This window comes from Cariama cristata, unplaced genomic scaffold (assembly GCF_000690535.1).
Source record: "Cariama cristata isolate BGI_N322 unplaced genomic scaffold, ASM69053v1 scaffold36189, whole genome shotgun sequence".
NCBI lineage: Eukaryota > Metazoa > Chordata > Aves > Cariamiformes > Cariamidae > Cariama > Cariama cristata.
The window spans coordinates 365-19,824 of record NW_009638020.1 but is presented as its reverse complement, the minus strand read 5'-3'; the positions used below and the strand labels follow the sequence as shown (position 1 = coordinate 19,824).

Genomic DNA, 19,460 nt, shown 5'->3' with positions numbered 1-19,460 from the left:
CTCTAGTAAAGGTTAAATCAACCCTTTATGACTTGCCAGTGAAGTGGAGTTTGATATCTCCGAGTAGCTTCTCTATGCCATCGTATTTTGTGAATAATGCAGAGTGGTGAAAGATGGATGTGACTTGGATTCAGAAAAGTATATTTGATTGTTGTGCAAAGCATGAGACTATATCAATGGGTATATTTGCATCAGAGACAAGGGTTAGTCTTTGAAATTATTTCCATTGTTAACAAAATGATGTAATAAAAAGGCTTATTACTAGGCAATGTTAAGTGTATCAGCAAAGATGCAGGCGAAAGAAAAGCTTTTTGTATGGACCTTCAGATGATGGATCTTTGTCCTTATGTGGACAGTAAAATTATATTTAATAAATTATGGTGATATTGAAACAGTTTGAAAGAATAGTAATTGAATGTGTGTTTTTTGTGGCATTGATTTTTGTAAAGTGGTTTGGGTCTGTTCCATTAGCAACGCATAATGGCATTCCTAGGAAACGTATCATAGCACCAAAATGTTAACTTTACCGTTAAGTTTGTGCAGGGGCCAGTTTGGACTGCATTCATCACAGCTCTTCCGTCTCATTTCACTGATGTTTGCAGCTGTGTGATTCAGATGTGTAATTTACAGTAGTATGGCTTTTGAATATCCATGTTTTTCCCACTCCTGTTAACTTTGACTACTTCTTGGTGAATGTTCTACTGTCATATTAGCCTGTACCTTCTGCCTGCACCATCTGGGTGTGCGTATGTTCATGACCCCTTGGGAAAAGGTGAAAAATGCATCTTCTACAACTGGTCTTGGAAGTTGAAGAGAAAATGTTCCCCTTGTGTCTTGTCCTCTTTCCTCCCAGGGCAATTTGCAGTCCAAAAAAACTGGAAGCTGAAGTTAAATACAGATTATACATCATAGTTTAGAATACTGATTTTAATGTACAAAGAAATACCTAGTAAACTATCTTCTATTTTTTTCAGGTTTTCAGGATGAATCTGGAAAAACTCAGCAAACCAGAACTACTGACGCTGTTTAGCATCCTTGAGGGGGAATTGGAAGCAAGAGATCTTGTCATAGAAGCCTTGAAGGTATGTTGTTAAGAGACAAAAATGACAACAGTACTGCTATAGGTTCTGCAAAGCGCTTGCTCCAAGGTGGAGTTCAGAGGCAAAGATTTATTACTGGTTCAGAATCTCATCTTAATATCAGCAGTATTAGATAATAAATGCTGTATATCATTCTGCGTCTTGGAATTCATTATTGAAAGCTGGTTGCAAGAAGCATTTCAGTGTTGAAACACAGCGTTATGCATGTGCTTTCATCCTTTCTGATAAAGAGCCAAGTGTTTCTGCTATCATGAGAAGTGTAAAAGGTCTATCAGACTTCCTTTGTTGGTTTTGTTCTCCTTTAGTCTGAGGGCAGCAGACCTCTGTGCTCAGCTACTTCTTCTTTCCCTTTGCTGGCACAAGCATTAGTGTAACCTTCCAGTGAAGTAGATACCAGTAGATACCAAAACTAACCCATCAAAACAGTTTCAACCCCTGTCAGTGCAGCTGAGGTCATGGTTGGGTGAGCACTGGTGATGGGACGAGGCAGGGGGTGGTCCTGGAGCAAGTGGGACCGCTTCTTGCAGGGATAGCTCGTGCTGCAGGAAAACTGACTGAAGTCATGTTAGCGTATGTGGTGTTAGCTCTGTGCTTCTGCTTCCCTTGTTCAGGTAGTGTGGGCTCTGGCACTCTGTGGCCAGTTGAGTGGGTTAATGATGAGCGTAGAAAATACTTTAAAAATGTGTAGTCCATGTGTAATACTGCTGCTTTTTGAAGGATGCCTAGTTGGCACTCAGCCTCAGTAAGGTGGAAAAAAAATTAGTGGTATGAATGATGGAAGGGATCAATTCTTGAAGAAGTGAGTTGTGACGGGGTTGAATATTGAAGGCTTTTTGAAGTTGACCTGTCACTGCTCATAATGTTTAAACTTTCAGCTCTTTCAAAAGAGGAATGGCAGCTTGGAGGCCTGAGTGCTGCAGGGACTTGGTTTTCCAGCAAAAGCTTCTGTAGCATGATTCCAAATACAGACACCTTTTGGGAGAGCGGAGGGAGATCCTCCTCCAAAACAGTTGGGATGTTTGTATGTTTATTGTTTTTGCGTATAGACAATCTTTTTGTTTTGGAGGGATTTTGTTGCCCTGTCAAAACTATTGATCGGGTGGAAGGCTTGGCTCCTCTTTTGGAACAGCCTTGCAAATTCCTCCTCTGTGCTGGGATCAGTCTTCTAATTCTGTGTGGTCAGAATGTGTTACCAAAACAAGCATCACTTTAATATTGCAGTGTGAAATGTGTGTAATGGAGCACAGAGAGACTGACGGGAAGGAATGCAGCAGCTCCATTCCAAAGGCTTTTTATTGTGTACCTTCCAGTAGCATAAAGCAATTATCTTTTCTGTTGAAATTTAACCTGCAGTTCCCTCTTGTGCGAGGAGATTAATATAGTCAGAAAACCCTTTGACATAATTTGTCAAGTACTCATAAATGAGAAGAAATTAAATGAAATTATAACCTATACTTGATAATTATGTAGTATAAAATACCAAGCTGATCAAAGGTTAGTGCTATTTTCCCATTCTTCTGTAAGGGATACACTGTAGTGTTTCATCTTAAGAACAGGAGGAAAGATGAAGGTAGTAGGAAAGGGCAGTAAAAGCTTTGGATCAGAGGTGGCTCTTGCCGCCCGCAGCCCTGCCTCCCGAGCACGACCTCACGAGAAGATGAAACCCCTCCGAAACGGGGCTATGCCTGCGGCAGAGGGTGGGCTGGGGTGGGTCTCCAGCTCTGCTGTTCCTCGGGTCCAAAGCTGCGTTCAGTAATGCTGCAGCTCAAGTCCGGCTTCCTGCTGGCAGAAGGCTGCGTTGGCCTTTCGATGTGCGGAAGGAAAAAAGTCCTGTAACTGCTTCATCTGGTGGCTGGGCAGAGTTTCAGAAGCAGAAAGCTCTCAGCTTTGCTTTGTGTGTTTATTTGGAATATACGGTTAGAGAAATTCTGGCCTTACTGTGCTTTTCTTTTTGTTTACTGATTGTAACCATGGCAACAGCTTTACTGTGCCTCACCGGCTGAAATAGTTTTATTGTGTGTGACTGTAATTAAAGGAAAACCCACCTGTTGCTAATCTGTTTACTCATGTTTTGATACATATAAAAATGCTACCCTGAAGGAAAAAGCCTTCTAAGACTGGATTAAAGATTGAAACTCTGAGAGCATTTAGTTAAACTTGCAGGCACTGGAGCAGTTGAGCTGTGACTTACGTTCAGAGGGGTCGAAAGGTCCAGGCTGGTGGAAGAGTTGGTTGTTCCATGCACAGAGGAATCGTCCGACTCTGGACCCGCAGCCATCTCTGTTCCTTGAGTGTTATGAACGGTGTATTCTGCCTCTGCAGTCAGATTTCTTTGGAGGCATGGTAGTTTTATATGAAGTGCACATATATGTTGGAAAGAGGGGGAGTGGAACCTGAACTTTGCTAGAGGATTGCATGATCTTAAACAACAGTGTTTTTCTCCACCAGTTGCATTAGACATGTAGATGTCAGTGGTTAAAAATCAGAAATTCATCTGCCTATTTACTTACTATATAGTAAAAAAAAAAAAAAAAAAAAAAGCATTTCCCTTCATGGGCTAATTTGACTTCTAATTCAGGTTTAAATGCTTCTGAAGTCTCTGGATGTTTGAGGCAGATCCTTTGGTACAGTATAGGAAAGAACAAGCACTTGCAGAGAAAGAGTACCTTAATTTGTAAACTTATAATTTGATTAGCGTACAGTCTGCAATAATTGATATTCCTGCATGCTTAGAGAAGAACATTTAGCATCTGGCATTTAGCAGGGAGAATCCACGCATGCAGATGACAAAGCCTAAAATAGTTTTCTTCTCCCTCGTGATAGCAGGCCACTTGTTGGCTGGCACTGGCCCTGTTTCTCACTGTGTTAAAATCGAGCTCCTGAGCCTGGCTTTCCAGAGGCCACTTGCTTAATTTGCTCCTTCACTTTCCTCCATTCTCTTCACCTCCCCTCCCCAAATCTTTACCCTTTCTTCCTTGCTGTGTTCTCCCTGGGTATCTCCTTGCACCTTGCCGGGAGGCAGCATCCCTCCTCATCCCTCCTCTGTGTGCTGGGGTAGAAGGTTTAACTCCCGAGGTTTATTTGTCTGGTGCTCAGATTCACAGGGCAGTTGTTAGGTCACCTCTATTTGGTGCCTCTAGCGTATTATGACTTGCCCTTGCTGACTTCTGTCCTTCTTTTTTTTTCCTGTGGTTTACTTTTTTCTTGTATATTGTTTTTAATTGAGTGATGGGTGTTTGTGATAGGGACCTTCATATCTCCTTTGTGCATTTGCAGTAGACCTGGTCTTGACTTTTAACGTCCATTTCCAATTGCAATGTTACTTCAATTCAAACACGAGATACTAGTATAAAGGATTAAGTGAACAAATTTACTGTATGCAAAATATTCTTTTCCAGTGCTTCAGTTTGCTTCATCTATTTTAAAACCTCTTTGAAAAAAAGCTTTTTTTCCCCTGAAAGTAGCTTCCTGTCCACTGCATAAATCTCAATGTTCTCCTCAGAACAGACCTTAAGTCTCACTTGTTATTGTGCTCCTTTTCCTGTAGTTATAATCGTATTTAAATCATCCAAAAAAACAGATGCTGTCAGAGGGTTGCATAATACCAAGGGCTAGAGTCTCTGTCCTTATTGCCACGTAGAAAGGATTGCATGTGTGAACCACAGGTTAGTCTTCCGAAATGGCACACCATGACTGGAAACAATTCCAGTGGGTCTCCATCGCTGTGTTAAAGCACTTTGTTCCCCACCCCCTGTTCTTTAAATGAGAATTTTCCATACATGAGAAATGAAGTTCTGTTTACTTTTAGAAAACAGGAAAGAGCTTTCTGGCTTATTCTTTCATGTTAATAAGACCTTAGGCAATTTACAGTGGAATAGAAACTATCTATTTTGTGTTAATGACTAGGAGATGGTACTCATTGCTTTGCTTCTGAATTCAGTGATTCACTCTATAAAGCAGTATTAATGCATTGCAAAATTAAGTGTTCATTTGTCAGTGGATTTAGAAATTAAGTTTACAGTGCAGTTTCAAAAACTAAGTCTACCACTTGTTTAAATAAAAGTTCAGTAATATAAAGCCTGACTGCAGATGCTAGTAAATCTTTCACAGATGGGGTAAAATGGGCTTTTGCATCACTTACAAAGCAGCTTAGATCTAGCAGTGTTCCCATGGGTGCTGTCCTGCTGGAATGCAGGCTTCTCTTACAGGTTTTCTTCCAAGTTTGGGGAATTTTGTGTTTCTTGCTTGCTTGAAGCAGCACTGTTTGCCAGTATCTTTTGAAAGACTGATTCTCTTCACCTTCTGGGGACCAGATAGGTGCTGAACGAGGAGCAGAGAGGTGTGGGAATGGTTTCTGTACTGGAGTGGCTCCAGCTCTGAATTTCAGCCGTCCGGCTGTCGTCAGGCTCCCTGTTTTAACGGTGACCAAAGGGCAGTTCGTGAGCACGGTACAGTCCCGGGGCCATCGTCACAAGTGTGCTGGGAGCGGTGCGTGGCCAAGCTCATACTGGGATTTGTACTATCTGCACTAGGGACTAAAAGTTCCCAGGGAAAGAAGTGGCAGTTTTGTGCTGCTTGACGTTCCCTAAGAAAACGTCTGACATTTTTCAAAGCTGGTAACAGGTCTTATGTGGGCAAATCTGGGTAGCTCTTGTTTATCTGGTTTGTTCGCTTGATATAATGATGGCAATTAAGACAGATACTGTATCCGTGCAATTTAATTTCTGCTGTGTGGCTCTCTGCTAGGCATTGCTGCAGAGCTGGAGCTGAAGTAAGACGCAGAATCCCACTCCAGCGTTTTCACATTTATTTTCGTGCAAAGCAAGTGGTCCCCACCCCATTTCCCTTCTCTCTGTCAGCTATGGCTGTGATCTCAGCTTGTCTTTATCCCAGTATCTGTCTGGGGAGAGAAGCTAATAAGGAAGTTCAAGGCAGTAAGAAGCTATTTAAAGATTATACCACTCTCTGCAACATAAAGGAGGAACTTCTGTGCAAATTATTACTAGGGAACTGCATACGCAGTAGCTACAGTTAATTAACAGTGTGCTTGTGTTGTGCTGAGGGTTAAAACCTAAACTCTAAAATTATGGGCAAGAGTAGTAGTCTACTTTGTGTCCACAAAATACTTTAAGCAAGTCTTGGAAATTCCCCGTTTGATGTTCCTGTAAAACAAGTAGTAAAGATTGTTGAAGGCAGAGAAAAAATGCTGTCACATACACAAGGTTCCAGTAGAAGGAAATCTCTTATTAAAAAAAAAAGAAAAAAAAAAAAAAACAACTATACAAATAGGTTATGGGAAACATTCATCCCAAAACAGTCTAGAAATCCCAAGAGGAAACAGTAGCTTTTCCCTAACAAAGTGAAGCCGTTGCTTTGCTTTGCCTGCCTGCACAGGAAACATCTCTTCAGTTGTGTCAGATACTGCTTCTGCGCCATAAAATCAGAATTGGCCCAACAGTAGAAGTTGAGCTGAAGAGTTGCCTCAGTGAGGAGCATAAGCCATGGGAGAAGTCACCCGTGTATGTGGCAGTTCAGTACCTCTGAAATAACCTGGGTGGATTATGGCACTGTGGCTTAATTTTAGAAGAGCTGTCCTGATTATTTTAGTGACGGCAGTGGCTGCTGAGTGGGACCCGTAGCACAGAGGTGTCACGGGCAGCAGACTGAAAAATCCGTATTTGCATTTCCAGGTGCATGGTGGCCCAAATGCCAAAACACTGGATTTGGTTTTGTAAACTAGATGTGGTTGGTGTAGGATCACCTGTTTAAGACTCTTCCTAGTCTAGACAACTTCGATTAAATATTTATGCTCTGCTGGCTACTAAAGAAGAATAGCTGGACTTCAGAAAGCAATTAATGTTACAATAGTCTCATCTGCTTGTCATGCTAGTTCAGGAATATACTCAATTGCTCCAAGTAGCAGGGAGGAACTTCTTGTTCTTTCCCAGGCAGGAAATCAGCCACCCCGCTAAACTCGACGGAGTTCAGAGCCCGGTGCTGCAAGGAGCAAAGGAAAAACATGGCTTTTATTACACCTTCAGTATTGGAAAAAATCAGAAGTTATAGGTGGTGGGTGTGACCTTGATCCCCGTTCTTTATTAGAAGGAACTTACCCAGAAGTAAACTTTTCAAATGTCCCCTGTTTATTTGCACTGTCAAAGCGTGGGTCCCCTCCCCAAGGGTTTGTGCCGTGTTTCTGTAGAGTGACCGGCACCGGGGTGGGGTGGGTTGAAGGGAAGAGCAGCTCATCTGTCAAAGCAGTTGGGATACCTGGGTGAATATCCCAATTTGTATTTACAGACCTGTTAATGCTTGAGTCGCTCAGATTTTTTTTTATAGTGAGGTTGATTGAGTCATTTTTAGAAAATCTTCAGAGTAACTGAAGATTCTCCGCCCCTCCAAAAACAAAAAAAAAAAGGCCTGTAGTTTTTCCTGTGATTCATTAAACCAGGGGCAGCTCATTATCCAGGACTGCCCTCCCATTTCCAGGGCTGATCTTTTCCTTCCTCTTTTTTTTTTTTTATGTAAAGTTAGAACAATATCTTAAGCTCTGATCAAAGGTATCCACTGTTGCTGGTGGATATTACTGATAAAGAGGGAGGGGTATTTGTGAGTGTGAGCTGTTCCTCTGTATTTGTTTACTGCAGGGTTTAAAATACAACTCCAAACCAGTACGGTAGGATGAATGTCCCTAATTGGGTTTGGTCATGGAGGAGATATGGAAAGAAAAGTATTTTGGTTTTGGTTTTTTATGCCTCTTATCAAGGTAATGCAAACACTTCTCCCTTTGAGAGCAGAGATTGACTTCTGTTAATTTTTTGTGCTAATCATATGGTTGCATCTTAGAATATAGGCAGGACCAGCAAATCTCATCAGCTATTTGAGTAAAGCAAAGCTTTACTGTTTGTCTATCAGTCCTCTGACAGATACAGCTCCATTACAGCTTTTCTGTTCAGTGTGTCTGTACCAGCTGGTGTGTGGGGTGGTGCCCAGAGCATCACTGTTGCTCTTGTATGCTTGAGGGAAGTGTGTGCATTTTTGATAGGGTTTTCTGGGACATCAGAAAACAGCCATTCCAGTGAATACTGCTTCTCTGTTGTCTTTTCATTTCAGTCAGACTCAAGTCTTTCCTATGTGAAAGATGTCCTTGAGCAATCCCATAAGAAATGGGTAACAGTTTGCCGTTGATAGTTTGCCATTCGTGTTAGCTGAAAGGGTTTCAGAAGAAGCATGCAGCGAGGCTGGCACAGTTTCACTCTGTATTCACAGCAGATAGCTTGTTTTCCACCCTGCGACAGCTGAATGCCATTTCACAGCATCAGCAAAGCCGAGGCTTTGTGGAGCTTGTGCTACGAGCCCTTCACTAACTCTGAAAAGCTACTGTGTTTAATTTGGAATGGCTTGCTTTCTGTTTATGCTCATAAGGATGCCCAGATGTGAGCAGTGCATGCACAGACAGCTGAAGCACACCTGATAACATACAGGCAGCGTTTGTTTGGAGCACTCTCTTGAGGCAAAAACATCACGTGTGTGCTCCGTCAAGAAAAGTACAGCTAGTATCATAACTTTTGTCTGTAAGTCACAGAGTGCTATGCTAAACACACTAAAGCATGCTTTAAATTAAACTACTTTAAAGGTGATAGCATGCTTTGGTTAAACGTACTGGGGCTCACTCTTGCATTTCAGAGAAAGATGTCATAGGTGACTCGTGCAGAGGAAAGCCCACATCTTTCTCTATGGCCTCACTAAGAATGTGCCTATGCAGAACAGTACCTCATTTATGTGCTCCAGAAACGTAAAGGTATGAATTATCTTGCAAGGACTGGTTACTGTGACTATAATGACTCAAGAACAATCAAATTTAAACCTCAGATTTGGAAGGTATTCATTCTTGGCAGGGTACATCAGCTCTGCTGTGCACGGGATTGTGCTGTCAGTGATACACGCTGGAATGAAACACCGCCACAGGTTTTCACAAATGCACAGCATTTAGTCCATAACCATTTCAGTTGAAATTAGTCGTTAAATTTCTTGGAGCCAAGACAGATCAGCTCTGAGGGCTCTTTTGAATCTGGGTCTGTTTTCCCTCTTATGTCTTTTGTTGCATGGGTATCTATTTTCATATGGTTTCTTATCATGGTGGTAAACATGTAGATAATATTAAACTATCTGTGTGTTTATGAAATTTTGTTTTGTTTTTTAGAACTTCACAGTAGTCATTCAGTAGGACAAGGCTATTTGGTATCCTAACAAACAGATTTCATAGAATCATAGAATCATTATGGTTGGAAGAGACCTCAAAGATCATCAAGTCCAACCGTATACCTGATGCCACCATGCCCGCTAAACCCACTAAACCATATAGAATCATTATGGTTGGAAGAGACCTCAAAGATCATCAAGTCTGACCGTATACCCGATGCCACCATGCCCGCTAAACCCACTAAACAATATAGAATCATTATGGTTGGAAGAGACCTCAAAGATCATCAGATTTCCAGCTGGAATGGCCGATTCTAAATGTTGTAAATGTAAAGCGTAGCACGTGCGGGTTTGCTTAATTCTTACATGTCACCAAAAGAAACCTAATCATTCCTATCTTGCTTCTTGAGAAACTAAACTTTGTTTAGTCTGGATGAGAATATTAAGGATTGTATTATCAATTTATGGATTTATAGGCTATTGTAAGAATAAAACTCTTTTAATTGCTCAGTGTGAAATTCTTTGATGGTGACAGTCAAGGAAACCACACAACTGCTCTTCCACTGATACAACAGTAAATGATTAAATCTTTTGTTGAGCAAGAATTGATACTTTACTTTCGCACAGTTGTGGAATGTAAGTCATGGACATGGATACCAGGTAGCTGTGGTATGAGGATGTTAGCAGACTGAATATATTGTGGAGATGCTGTGTTTTTATGCAAGACTTTCCCTTGTTTCTAGTTTGTTTGGGGCTGCTTCGTTAAAAGACACTGTTCAACTGGAGGCACAGTGAGAAATTAATCGAGCACATGCTTCATATAACCTCCCACGTGCTTATTTGAGACTGCCTGTGAATAGTATGCATTTGCTTGTGTTCCAGCTGTGGAAATGCAGATGTTTTTTGCAAAAAATTTTTTCAAGACTCAAGTATCTTACCTGGAGAGCAGGTAGCTTCTAGGAGCAGTTGTGAAGCAGGGGCACATCCAGCTGGGCGATGCTGATCCAGGCTGCGAGAGCTGGGTTTGCTTGCGTGTATATGATCCATCTAGATTTTATTGTCTTTATTACTGAGAGACCATCAACTTTTGCCCATTTTAAATATATTAATGAGCGTTTTTATTAGCTTGGAGCCTAGCTGAAAGCTTAAATGTTAAAAGCTTAAAAATCCCTTCTGATGGTAGAAGGATTGTTGTCCTCACCATACACTAACTTTTCATAGCCTTAACTTGCTTGATCAGAGTCTGCCATTACAGGAATAGTACATGCACCTAGTACGGGAAAAACATGGTCTTTGTCCACTTGTTACTGGTCTGATCAGGAATGGCAAGGTCCAGACGGGCTTGGTCCAGAGGTGGCATGGACTGCACAGCTCTTTGGCAGATATATTACTGGACCAGTTTTGTCTTATGAATTACTGTCTCTTTCTTGTCTGTTAACCAGGGACCTTTAACATGATGCACTTGTGTTTTTTCCTGTCTGAACACTTACTCTTATAGCAGATAACAGGATATGAATCAGACTGTGTTAAGATCTCTTTATCTCTAATGGAAAACTGGGGAAGAGGAATATTAACTACAATGTACTTTCTTCTTTAGCTAGTTTTCTATTTTAGGTACATTGAAATGCAAATTTGTTTTTCTTTATTGCAGGCCCAACATAGAGACACGTTCATTGAAGAACGCTATGGGAAGTACAACATCAGTGATCCGTTAATGGCTTTGCAGAGAGATTTTGAGACCCTGAAAGAGGGAAATCATGGTGAAAAGCAACCAGTATGCTCCAATCCCTTATCTATTTTGAAAGTGGTGATGAAACATTGCAAGAATATGCAGGAAAGAATGTTATCCCAACTAGCTGCTGCAGAAAGCAGACACAGAAAGGTAGGTTTTGCTTCAAATAAGATGTGCAGAAGTTAATAGTTGCATTTTGATAGTATGTTAACTTCAGCAAAAACACTTAAATGCCTTGAGTTTTGGTAACTGGAAGGACTTCACACCTTTGTTTAAGCTTCTCACTCAGTATGATGCAACTGGTAAGCATATTAATTGTAATTCCAAAATTTGAAATACATGCAAAATGTTTTTGTTAGGACACACAAAAATGGAACTAGCTTATTCACAGCTGGGAGGTATAGTGCTTACCAAAATGTAAGGAAGGATTTCTGGAAGACTGAATTCTCAGCAGACATATCACTATTCTCAGTGATTATCGAAGGGCTGGTACCAGGCACTTATGGGAGTGCACCTCCTTGTGCTTTCCTAAAAAAGTATGGTGTGACCACAACTGGTTTTCATGCTATTTGACCTCTTTAATAAAGCACCTATTATTCTTCATATATAGCTTTAACATGTATTGACACCACTGAAGTGCCTGGTCCACGTGTCAGACTGCTCCTCTGCCATACCGCAGTTCACTGGAGGAGCAGAAAGCTGCACACAAGTCTGAAGGCAAGAGTCCACTGAACTCTGTTTCTTGGAGTCTTGCTGCAACATATTCTCTTTATGTAACTAGTTAGCTTTTTAAAAAAACCATGTTTACATGTTTGTTTTGTCCTTCAGTAAATTCATACAAGTCAAAATGATTAAAGTATTTGTCCCTGCTATGTAGCCAGGGCAGAGAATAATTACCCAAGAGTACATCACTGGAATCTGCGACTGGGAGGAGCTCTCTGGAGCATCCCTGCAGTCACCTGCATTGCAGCACTGTATCTTAACCTCTTCACATACTTCTTTTCCATCTTAAAAAACAGCTGGGATTTTTGCCTTTACTTGTGTCAGTGGCAGATTGTGAGGTGGTGTCTAGAAGCTGTCTTTTACAATGTCAGATCTAGGTGTACTTTTGGCTAGTGCCTGTGCTTGGGCCAATACCATCCTGTATTTTTTCAGGTATGTCACTCTTGCTTTGATTAAAACTTACTAAATCATGTACAGAGATCTCAAATACAAGTAGTCGCATTCTGTTTCTAATTAAAAGGTTCAAAGTTGAACCCTCTGTTTCATCGCTCAGGGTTAAAGTTTATTTTCCTGTAATCTGTTTTGATGGGGATATAATAGAGCAAGCTCCTTTCAGTCTGTGAATAATGTGAAACATTTCTGTTGCAGAAACCTTACCATGACATAAGCAACCATAGGCAGCTTGACTTTTACATCACAGACACTATGCTTAGGGTGGGCGGCTGGAGGTAGCTTCAGCTTTCAGTTTTTCCTCTTCAATCACTGGAGATAACAGCAAGGCTGTGTGTTTCACTTTTCAGCCAAGTATCCAGCTAAATCATGCTATTAAAATCAGGTTTTTTTTTTCCCCTTCTCCTTCTGTCCTTCCTGTCTCCTTCTGTAAAAAGGTTCCTTGTGTACTTAAATATCTTTAAGTACGCATTGTTTGGAAGCTTAAATTTCAGGAAGACTGAGGAGCTGCTAAATTCATCGTGAGCGTGTGTTGGGAGAGCCTAGAATTTTGGTGGTGAGATATGGCAGTGTCTCTTGGGAAGTTTGTATTCTGGCTTTTTTCTTGAGTTAATAGAATTTCAATTATTCATGTAATTCAGCGCTAAAGCTGAAGGAGCTCCTTAACTGGGCCCTTATGGTGAGCAGTTTCTTTTCAAGAGCTCATCTTGTTCTTAAGTGGAAGAACAAATTAATGTTCTTTAAAATAAACTTTGCACTGCAGTTCTCAAATCCCCTGTAAGAAACTGGGGGAGAAGCCTGTATGCCAATTGCTGCTGAAGCCGTAGCGTGGATCGCCTTGTTGTGATTGTTAGTGCCCTGGGCCCCCTGGATGCGCAGCCTCCGGGGCAGTGCCTCTGCTCCTGCTGGCGTTTATATTAATGGTCCTGCCAGGGAATTCTGATGAGGGCACCACGCAACCAAGGACAGAAAACGTGAACTTCTCAAGGGTATTCTGCAGTCTGAAGGAAAAGCATGCAATTTAGCTATTTAATAGTAAAACGAAGATACGTCCAGTGTGAGGTTTTCCTAACTTCTTTCACAAGCTGACTCGCCTGTACCAAATAATAACGTAGTATTGTAACTTGCCCAAAAGCTGCCTTTATGTGATTTTTGAGTTGAATTTGGATGTCTGAGGCGGCAGCGGTTGCCCTTCCATGTCATTTGTCTTTGGACCGTGTGCGAAGGCGCTGATCTCTCCCCACTCATCAGCGTGCACGGGCGTCAAAGTGACCGATGTTTGTTTGGCAGGTGATACTGGACCTGGAGGAGGAGAGACAGCGGCACGCCCAGGACACGGCGGAGGGGGATGATGTCACCTACATGCTGGAGAAGGAGCGGGAGCGGCTCACCCAGCAGGTATGCTTTGGTCGCTGGTAACTACCCAACCCACAGAAACCCCGGGCTCCTGGGCGGTGAACTCGGTAGCGATGTCTAATTGCACCTTTGTGTTGAAAGAGCAGTAGGCACCTCCCTCCTCTGTAAGGCACTCCTAGCTTTTTATCATTTCGATATGAAAAGCAACCTTAATTTTCAGGGTGTTTTGGTAGCTGAGCAGTGCTAAAAGCTATTAATAGGCGATCGAATGCTTTGAAATCCTACTTCAGCCTGAAATCGGAGAAGTTCTCAAGAACAGGGCTGCGCTTGCAAATGATAGGGTTCTCTAGTACTCAAAATTCAGAATAAGTCATGAAAGATCTCGGGAGGATGAGTATTATTCAGAGATGATAATAAATATTTAAGCTACTGTTTTCTGTTACTCAAGTCTTGTAGACTTTATTAAACATACATAACACATCAGCATCTTAAAGTCTAAATGCCTTTAAAAGGCAAACCGACAAAGTAGTAAACGAGGCGGAAGGTAGCTTTGTTCCAGATCGCCTGTTCAATCAGTGCATGGCAGACTGGGTGTATATCTCACTAAAGGTCAATTGAATTTCATACATGATAAAACTACTAGCAAGTAATAATTCTTAATACATGCAACCTGAGCCATACAGGACTGTGTTGCAGATACCTGAGGCAGGAACCTCTTTCTTAGCCATTGCCGTCTTTTACTGTGTAATTTCTCCAAGATACATAGTAACCCCATTCCCTTTTGGGGCATTATGCTTCATTTACTTTCAGGAGGTTTTGTGGTTCACTTATAGTCTTTTTTTGTTCTTACCTTCCAGTTGGAGTTTGAAAAATCCCAAGTGAAAAAGTTTGAAAAAGAACAGAAGAAGCTGTCAAGCCAGTTGGAGGAGGAAAGGGCACGCCACAAGCAACTGTCTTCCATGCTTGTAGTGGAGTGCAAGAAAGCCACTGCCAAAGCAGCTGAAGAGGGGCAGAAGACAGCAGAATTGAGCTTGAAATTGGAAAAAGAGAAGAGTAAGGTGAGTAAACTGGAAGAGGAGCTGGCGTCCAAGAGGAAGCGGGGTTTACAGATGGAAGCACAAGTAGAAAAGCAGCTCTCAGAGTTTGACATTGAAAGAGAACAGCTGAAAGCCAAGCTGAACAGAGAAGAAAACCGTACAAAAGCACTCAAAGAAGAGGTGGAATCTCTGAAGAAAACCCTGAAAGAGCTAGAGGCTTCTTGCCAGGAGCACAGTCCTGCCGAGCTTTTGCAGCCAAGCCCCTCGGTGATGTCCAGAAGTGTTGCAACTGACAGTCCCACAGTGAAGTCTGTGTCTTGCCAGACAGAGTGTCTGCAGGCAGACCGAGCAAATCCTGCCAGCACAAGCAAAGCTGTACACGCTATGTTTCCCAGCCCCACTACACCTGCTCATTCCTATGCAAAATCCAATGGTCATTGTGATACAGACATGCAAACAGGTAGTGAGTTACTGCAGACAAATGCAGCAGAGAACCAAGTTCAAAAGGAGAAATCTGCTGGCGCAGCCTCAGAAAACGCAGTTGAGAATGGAAGTTCCCCTGTAAGAACAGAGTCACCGGTGCATCTGATGTCCCAGCTCCCTTCTAGTGGGGTCTCGCTGTCTCCCGGTGGCACAGCTGCCTCCTCTCTAACGCCTTCTCCCTGCTCCTCACCAGTTCTGACTAAGCGCTTAGTGGGAGCTTCAGCAAGCAGCCCTGGTTACCAGTCATCCTACCAGGTGGGGATCAATCAACGTTTCCATGCAGCTCGGCACAAGTTTCAGTCTCAAGCTGAACAGGACCATCAGTCGAGTGGTCTGCAGAGCCCACCGTCACGGGATTTGTCTCCTACTCTAGCAGATAACTCTGCCGCCAAGCAGTTGGCCCGCAATACCGTCACTCAGGTCCTTTCCAGATTTACCAGCCAGCAGGGACCTATTAAACCTGTCTCCCCTAACAGCTCACCTTTTGGCACAGACTATCGAAATCTGGCAAATGCTGTCAGCCCCAAGAACGAATCTGGTCACTCTCCAAGCCCTGGCAAGGTTTCCAGTCCACTAAGCCCGTTGTCTCCTGGAATTAAGTCGCCAACCATTCCTCGAGCAGAAAGAGGGAACCCTCCGCCCATTCCTCCAAAGAAACCCGGCCTCGCTCAGTCACCTGCTGCTCCTACTCCACTAACCAAATCCTCTTCCCAGGCACCCTCTCTGGGTGCCCCTATGGACGTGGCCAGTAGCTGCTCTAACAATGCTGTCGTGTCCAATGGCAAAGACATGGAGATTCTCCTGCCAACTAGCAGCTAGTCTCCAGAAAATGTGAATGTGACATTCCATGGCTTAGCATCCTAGAGCTAAGACACTGTTTTTCCACTCCATGTTATTTATTTCCATAGTAGCAGATTCTGTCTGTATAAAGCATTTAGTATATTTTTTTTCTTTTGTAATAGGTAGGAAGATATTTTTGTTTATGAAGAAACCTTAACTACAGCTATACAGTAGCCTCAAAATGTCTCATGGCAACAGTCAAATCATTAGAGATAACAGGAACCATAATCACCTGGTGGGACCTAACTATCAAACTCTAATGGGACTGAAATGCTACTTTTAAATTATGCAGAAATAACTTTTGCAGACTTTTTACTCCAGATGAACATTTTATAAAAAGTGCCTGAACTAAGCCTGCAATATGAATGTGATCCTCTGAAGAAGGTGAGGAGGGGGACCATCTAGCTGCAGAGACAAATTCTTCTGTGAGTCCTGAATGTTGAACCAACACTGTTTTTCTTTTTAATTCTTTCCATTTGCTAAAATGAGTTAGCAAATGTGCTACAAATTCTGTAAGGTGACCACCAGACTGACGCAGCCAGCCACACTTTGTCCTTCGGGACACAGCTCCTAGCTATTTGAGGAAGCACATGTAAATTTCTTGGGGTAGAATTTAGCCATAACACAATCCAGATTACCTTTCTCTTGGTATTCATTGTCCACGTAGTTCCTTTTGCTTTCCTGTAACACATTCTGCAGAGATGCCTGTGTACTTTAAATGGCTGAACTCCAGTTTCTGGTGTGTCACCTTGAATTTTCAAGCTCTTCAAGCATTCTACTGTTGTGTGTAGAACTTCTGAGAAAAGGATCTTGCTATTACTTGACGAAGATCTCACTATTACTTGAAAAAAAATCACTAGTCAATATGATACAGGTTTTTTGCAACAGTAACATGGGATCTTCTGCTATAAACAAAAGCAATAATTTTGTTCCTCATCTCTATCAGTTGTGTCCGGCTGACCTGGATTTTACCCACTAGTTAGCTATGGGATCTTGCTGGCTTTCCTTGGCTGCAAATGCGGAACCAAATCATTACCGTCGTGTAATTGAATATGTGTATATGTGTAAGTAGTTTCACACACATACACACTAAATACACCATGTATTAGGAAAATCTTTATCTATTCTTGGTGTTCTGCCTAGTATGACAAAAACGTGGGAATTAATTTAAGATTAAGAAAATCACTTAGGAATTGCCTAAGTTTGAGGCAAATCATGTGTGTGAAAAATTATTTGGGCCCAAGAGGGGAGAAGCAACCGATTCCTGCCAGAAGCGTAGTCCTCGCTGCAGACGTGCTGCCTGTGCGGCTCGTCGTTCAGCAGCACGGCACAGTTGGTTTTCTGCGTTGCTGCGGCGAGAGGTACAAGACAACCACACCGCAGCTCGGTGGCAGAGGCTGAGAGCACAACCCTGAGTTAATTATCTCAGGTGGTGTATGTGAACTGATCCTAAATTTAGAAACTGGACTTGCTGCTCAGTGTGGTTCAATGTTCAGCATTTCCCTCTGCAGCAGTGTCACGTTTATGCAGAGCACAGCTTCCCACTGCCAGAGACGCTTTCTCCTTTGTCATTTTTCAATATTTAATTAGGCAAAATACATCCACCTTTATTGTAGGAAAGATCCCTGCGGCGGCTGGGAGGATGCACTACTGTACATGACCTGATAGGTTCCTTCTGGCTTTGAGTCTCGTTTTGTAGGACATCAGAGCTCTTGTGCTGCTTTGAAGTGGCTGTTGTCTGAAGTGACCCTGCTGTTCTCTCCCGCACAGCCATGGCAGGTATTTAGACTAGAACAAGAGGTTTTTACAGACTTTTTAGTCGCCTTTTAAATTGTGGTATTATGTGCTATTGTTTCTAATCCAGTGGAACGGGCTGTGCACTAACAGTAGGGAGACAGAGGCAGCCTGGAGATAAATGGGCAGTGACTCTTTTGGAAGCACATTTATTACTTTTTTAACTTTTGAGTAGCCACAGCAGATTTTTCTCTTGATGAGAGTAATTGTAAAAACTGATGGGCAGATGGATTTTTGGCCCATGTATCACTTCTGATTCAAAAGTGAGGCTTTTGTATACACTGCTTTAACGTGTTTCTTTGCTTTTACATTAATCTAAATGGTATTATCCCCTTTCTTTATCAATAGCTCTATAGAGAGAGAGATACTATGATGAAGTCTATTAGGAAATGCACTGAGTACTGTTTCTTCTAAAATGTAATATGGGAAGGGGGTATGCAAAAGAATGTATTTTTGCTAGTAGCCTATCTTCTGAGAGAAACTAAGCACAAGATATTAAAATGGATCCAACTAATTCAGTAAGACATTTAGAGTTAGTATTTAACTGTTGGTGTAGATTCTGTGTGGAAGCAACTAAATATTTCTTCTTTAACTCACATCTGTTATACGCAGACATTGTTGCAGAGTTTGTCACTGGCTAATGGAGTATAATGAAGTGCAAAATGTATACACTAGCATTAATTCATTAACACTTGTAAATTTGTAAAGCCAAATGTACCAAGCTGAAGTCTTTAATCATTTTTATAGCTGATGGCATTAAACATGTTAAACATTCATATTATCAATAAAGGATTTTATTTTTAAGATGTGCAAATTGCTTAAGAAAATGTTTGGAGTCGGGACTGTGTGTGGACCGAGGCTGTCTAGCAGGAAGCAGTCCGGGTGGTGATCGCTGGGCGTCTGTATTTGTGTGGAAACTGAAGCTTTAATGTCTGCTCTGAAATATCAGAAGAAAGGAAATTTCTTGGGCGTACAACAGATCATGAGCAATTGTGGCTGGCTGCAGCCCGGGCTGTATTGCTCGTCCATCTCCCCCCATCTGAAACTGGTGCTGCCGTCTCCTGTGAGGTTCCCCGTGGCCGCGGTGTGCTTTGGGTGACATGGCACGGCAAGCTCCGGCCAGCTGTGGCTTTCAGGCATCTTTAAGTAAAAACAGTTTTCCTAGAGTACCTCTTTGCCACAGTGTTATGATATGAAACTGATAATACTTTGGCGGTATTGTACTAATAAGCACTTTGGGGTTTTGGGGGGAAGTAGGTGTGCCAGTGCCCTGCTGATTTTTTCCAAGTGAGATACAGAATTTCTCATGGAAATTCCCTCAGCAGCATCAGCAATCCTCTGCCACAGAGGAGCACAGCTCAGTTATGTCACGGGATGCAGCTGGGAGCGTCCCGGCCCAGTAACGGCACTGGCTACAGCGAAGCCCCCTTCCCCTGGGCTGCCGTGGGTCCGTGCAGGGAACCAGCACGTTTCCTCCCTGGAGAGTGGGGGGCTGCTCCCCTGGTACGAGTCCACAGCTGCTCTGTCTCCCTGATACATACCTCCGCAGTGACCTGGTTTTTTTATCTTCACATCGCTTCAGTTGAACAGGTCTTGCAACAGCCTGGGAAGAAGCTCTTTCTTCATCTCTTCAGGCTCGATGACATTTTGGAGGAGTGCTGCGCAAGCGATGGTACCTGCTCCAGCGCAGCCGACAGCAGCAGCCACCGAACCAGCACCGCTTCTTTCCTGCAACATCTCCGC

At 42.5% G+C, this 19,460-nt stretch overlaps 1 protein-coding gene across 1 annotated transcript; it reads left to right on the top strand.

Annotated features, from left to right (window-relative positions):
• Window positions 1–977: 977 nt before the first annotated feature.
• Window positions 978–16,275, top strand: CTTNBP2NL (CTTNBP2 N-terminal like). Its single transcript, XM_009708566.1, has 4 exons — window positions 978–1,082; window positions 10,954–11,184; window positions 13,498–13,605; window positions 14,421–16,275. Exons 1-4 carry the CDS (start codon window positions 984–986, stop codon window positions 15,900–15,902), a joined length of 1,920 nt encoding a protein of 639 aa, XP_009706868.1. The 5' UTR covers window positions 978–983; the 3' UTR covers window positions 15,903–16,275.
• Window positions 16,276–19,460: the final 3,185 nt, after the last annotated feature.